Source organism: Montipora foliosa, chromosome 2 (assembly GCF_036669935.1).
Source record: "Montipora foliosa isolate CH-2021 chromosome 2, ASM3666993v2, whole genome shotgun sequence".
NCBI classification, from domain to species: Eukaryota; Metazoa; Cnidaria; class Anthozoa; order Scleractinia; family Acroporidae; genus Montipora; species Montipora foliosa.
Genome location: NC_090870.1, coordinates 33,928,545 through 33,933,544, shown reverse-complemented (window position 1 = coordinate 33,933,544; position 5,000 = coordinate 33,928,545). Strand labels below are relative to the sequence as shown.

At 38.3% G+C, this 5,000-nt stretch overlaps 1 protein-coding gene across 1 annotated transcript in view; it reads right to left on the bottom strand.

The window, feature by feature from the left end:
- Positions 1–2,726: 2,726 nt before the first annotated feature.
- The window catches only part of LOC137991572 (uncharacterized), a 19,395-nt gene continuing 17,121 nt past the window's right edge, over positions 2,727–5,000 (bottom strand). Inside the window, exons 11-13 of the mRNA XM_068836643.1 lie at positions 4,536–4,633; positions 3,932–4,062; positions 2,727–3,383 (exon numbers count right to left, since the gene is read on the bottom strand). Of these exons, the coding sequence (XP_068692744.1) occupies positions 3,301–3,383; positions 3,932–4,062; positions 4,536–4,633 (312 nt within the window). The 3' untranslated portion in view covers positions 2,727–3,300. The remainder of the gene's footprint in view (positions 3,384–3,931; positions 4,063–4,535; positions 4,634–5,000) is intronic.

Sequence of the window (5,000 nt, the reverse complement as noted above, 5' to 3'; positions counted from 1 at the left end):
GGTGCCACTTTCAAGCGGTATTTCCCAGTCAAGAATCCTAGGATTAACAGGAGGCAGGGCCTGGACATTGCACTTTTATTTAGCAAATTGTTTTTTTCCTCATATATGGATGTTCCATTAATTAACAGGCCAACAGTCTCCCGAACATGGGTGTATCAGTTGATTGCACAGGGCATTTGGGTGGGCAAGTATTAATGATTCTGTAATCAAGCCTCACTATGGCAATAAACAATGTTATTGATCACACTACTGTGCAACTAGAACTTCTTCTGAGTGTAATCTCAGAGGCCAGTCTTGCAACCAATTTACCTTTTCATTGAAGAAATGTTCTGAGACAGGGACAAAGAACTTCAATATTTACTATGTAGTCCTGGCCAGTACTTGTGTTCATTCCAACTTCACAAGTTGACAAGGTGTTTTCTTTTAGACAGCTGCCTTTGTGGGGGCAGTCAGGAGGTTAAGTGGTTATTGAAGTGTGGCAGTACTCTAAATGAACTGCTTCCTTGGTTGAAGGAGGAGGTTGACAACTCTCAGAATATTTTACGTTTAATTAACGCATTGTAAATATGATTGATTGTAAAGGTGATTTCAGAAAACCCTGCCCAAATTATCTTGTTGATGAAAACTGTAGAGATTGCATGGGCAATACGGCCTAGTGTGCAAACTTAACCAAACGTTGTGAACACTTCATGCCTCAAAAACAAATATGTAACACTCACGGTAGCCTCGGTTAGTTTCTGCAACGCATATTCCCAAACAATTTAACTGGAATTGGATCTCATGGCCCAAAAATTCCACAAAAATATGTTACACAGCTCTGATGTGTCTTCTTAAATTAAATCATCATGATCTCACTTCCAAAATTCACACCGTCAAGAATTATAAAGTGACACAGGGAGAAGACGAGATCAAACGATCGAAATGCTCACTTTGCATTCATTTGCACGATTTGTGCCCCCTATCTGGCGCATGCCCAGTCGTTTTTCAGCTCTGTCGAGTACGAGTTTTCCGTTCTGAGCACGCGCACTTCGGAAAATGTCCGCCTCCAAACCTTTTGCGCATGTTCAGTACGGAAAACTCGTACTCGTAGTCGTCCTCGTCCTCCGATCAAAACGTCCCTAATATTATTTCTTGTCTGATACCATTATATACATTTGTATGTAGTTTTCTTGTACTTTTGTAACTTGTTTTGTGTTTTCAGTGTACGCAATAGTTAAGTATTTGTATTCATTTCTGTACTCTCATTGACTAAAACTTTTCATGTAATGTAACTGATTCCGGTATTTAATACGTTTTCGATATTTTTCCTTTTCTCTACTTTCCTGAGATTTTCTTCCTTTGAGCAACTTCCTATGTAATATTTAAACAAGTGGCGAAAAATTCCAAAAAAATATAAATTAATATGAAGAAAATCAGATCAGACGTATAATTTATCTCCTAAATAGGTATGTCAGGCTATTGCTCAGAAGCTAGAGTAGAAGAAAACGGCTACTCAAATCTTTTAACGATGAGTTTTGATTCCGAGGTCTTTACCTTCATCATGTCAATGTACAACATGCGCATCCTTTCTACAGCTCGCAATGAGGATTTACAAAGCCACGCCAACAGCCCGAAAAATATGCACCAAACTGCAAAAATAGTCTTTCTTACCCTTGCCAATAAAGATTGCAGAAGTCGAAAAGTTGTAGCCGCAGTGAGTAAGAATAGAAAAAGCCATCAACATTCAACTCAGTGCATGGTCAGGCTCGATGGAACTCTTCAAATGTCTGAAATTCCTTGTTGTTGGAACTCTTCAGTATAACAACATTAAAAGGTAAGATTCACGTGACATCCCTCTACGTAAAAAGGTATCGTTTTTCCAGGACTATAATAATGACATGATTAATAGAAAAAATCATGACATTGTATATATTCCAGCGATCTCGTTAGTTAAGGACGGTGCCTCCTAAGTCAAGGGTATTTTTCCGAGGTTTACTGAATATGCGGGAAAAACAGATCTTAATAAGTATTATTGAAATCCAAAAAGAAAATTCGGGGTAACCACGCATTTTTCAAAGATAATTAATCGACAATATTTGTAAAAAGCTCTAAAATACAAAGCAATGTATGGCGTTCTTTTCCAAATTGAAGCTTATCTATGAAAAATGCGTGCTTACCCCGTTACTAAGGCTTCGTAAGTTTTTCAGTCACTTATTAGAAAAACACAATAGGGTATTTTTAAACTTGGTTATTTTCATGTCCGCACGAACTCTTTGTAATGAGCAGGACAAAGAATCAAATCTCCTAAGAATCCTCACATGAACTGTATTAGGAAAGCAAAATGTACCTGTTGTGTATATGATTTGGTGGAGTATGAAACCGACACTTAAATGTAAAGTGATTAACTCTAGACACCAAATTTAATAGCGATGATATCTGTTTACAAACTTTGCTTTTGTTATTCAAATGTGCCAACCAAAGGAACGAATAACCTTTATTTCGACAGCCAATAAGATTCTGGTAGGCACATCAATGACAATAGGTGTACTGTGGGAACATTGTTATGTGGTGAGCTTTTGTCATTATGTGACGTGGTTTGATGATTACGGGTTGTGTTTCCATCACGATGTGTTCAGGTCTTCTTTTAACGTGCTGTGTTTATAATCACATAAAAGGTAAAACTCGACCGTCATGAAAGAACCTCACCACAGAAAATGTAACATATTTATTGCGTTCAGTTACAAATCGCACTCAAGCTTGTAAAGCGCATGCGCGAGGCTCACCAAAGCGCATATGTGGCATGGTTGTGCAATGCATAATTCACATTTTATCGGCGCACGCGCAAAGTTTAGGCTAACGTACATACGTGGCATTGAACGAAAATGAGGTCATTGAAATTAAGCACGAATATCGTGGCTACTATTCTCAAGCCACATACAAATTCACACACCGTTCGCGGTAGACGCACACTGAAAGATGTCGAGCGTTTTCGGAACAGGTCGGTGTGCGAACTTCACGAGCGAATATTTATGAGTGTGCAAAACGAGAGTCATTGCCATCACTCTAACCTAAATGAAAATAATAAGCTAGCCGTCATCTCTACTGTATTTCTTTTTCTTTACTTTTCATTTGCCGACCTGGACATCTGAGGAAAGCCCGACGGGGTTCACACAGATATAAGTCTAGTTTAAAAAGGGTCAAATCTCCTTAGTATCGTCACATGACCTTTACTGGAAAAAACGTAGAAGCAGATTTGGTAAATAAAGCAAGTAAAACACGCAGATTCGTTAAACGTTGCTCGGGGCATTGCCTTCACTTGAATTATTTCTCTTCCATCTTCATCTTATCATCGACTGACGGACTGGCTTCCTTCATATGAATCACAACCTCATTAGTAGATGATCCTAAGGGAGAAAAAGTGAAGACGTATAAATGGTTATTTAGATCGGAAGACGTCAAGCACCAAAAAAACTTGCCCAACGTCTACAGACACGATGGATGGGTATTGCTGGTATCTCTAGACCTTTTGTTTACATGTATTAATGCCAGTGGCTTGTCACCGCTTAGTTTCCTTCCAAATGGGATTTGTTGTCTTCGTAGCTTTATCCGATGTTCTTCTTTAAGCTTTTCCATGCGATCGGGTGTGTCTTGTTTGGCCTTCGGAGGATTGCCGGTAATAAACACAATGCATCTAGCTTGGGCGATTATTACAAGATTTTGGCTTGCGTAAAATCAATTTATTACAAAGCTGCGGATTCAAAAAGGGCCCAAACTTCATCTGCTTACCTGCCTGTTTTTCTTTTCAATTTTATCTAACACACTCTGCAATTATCTCCTTAGCTCACTGATTTCACAATTCATCTCAGAAACGCTCACACTTCTCTCAAAGGAGGGAATATAGAGAAAGTGTTATTTCTGGGAGAAAATCAGGAACACGTCATTTTATACCAACCTTTCCTGGAGCAACAAATAAGTGAAGGTTGAAAAAATAACACCAGCATGGAACCTGTTAGCGCGAGCAGTCCAGGGACACACGAGAAGACGTAACGCACGTAGTCACTTCTGCTTGTGTTTGACTCGAGGCTAGGTAAAGCAGAAGAGATGAATTAAATGGAGGACACGTTAGAACGGATTTTCCCAGATTTTGCAAAGGGACGATTCTTAAAAATTCTCTAAAACAGGCGACTTTTAAGGTAAACCTCTGGGAACTAGAAAAATGGTCAATACTTAGTTTCACGATCTCCTCATGTCCAATGACATAGTTTTTCTTTGCAAAATGGCCTAGAATTACAGATTTGGCTAGTTTATCAACGGTGTCTAAACTGCCCTTGTGCCTTAAAATTAGACAGCGGTTACATACTGAATCATGGAAGTAAGAAAGCCTTCAATGACAAACGTATTTCAGAAAGAGGTGCCGAGGTCCAAATTTCCATGGCCAGAATTATTTCATAATTCAGTTTCTTCGAAGCCAACTTTGCTATGAAGAGTTTTTCAAGTTTGTTTTTGTTGGGGTAATTTCACATTTTTTAAATGTAATGTTAATGAAAAGCGCTCACTCGTTTTCGGGGTAAAACTCTTGTATTGTCCTGAACAATGCACCACTTGAAATTCTTGATATAACGATCATGACTGACAGTGCGCTTCCACCGCTTTCCTGGATGTTAGAGAAAAGTTAGCACTATAAGCTAATTGCAACTGTTTTTCATGGGGGAACGTTTATAAAGCTTTTAGATATCTTGATCGGAAACTATTGATCATAATTTAATTAGCATAGTTTCAGCTAGAAGATTTATCAGAAAATCGCAAATAACTTAATAAATATTTGAACTACGCACCTTCTGATAACTTGGCATCAAAAATGTATCCGCAAGGAAAAACATAAATATCATACATACCTAATGACGGTGAACTGACAATGTTAAAACGATTTGGGCGTCAGATGGACAAAAAGACTGATAAAAATATTTGGAACGATATAGATCAAATTTCTTAAACGACTCGAAAGTTTTGTTACAATTACT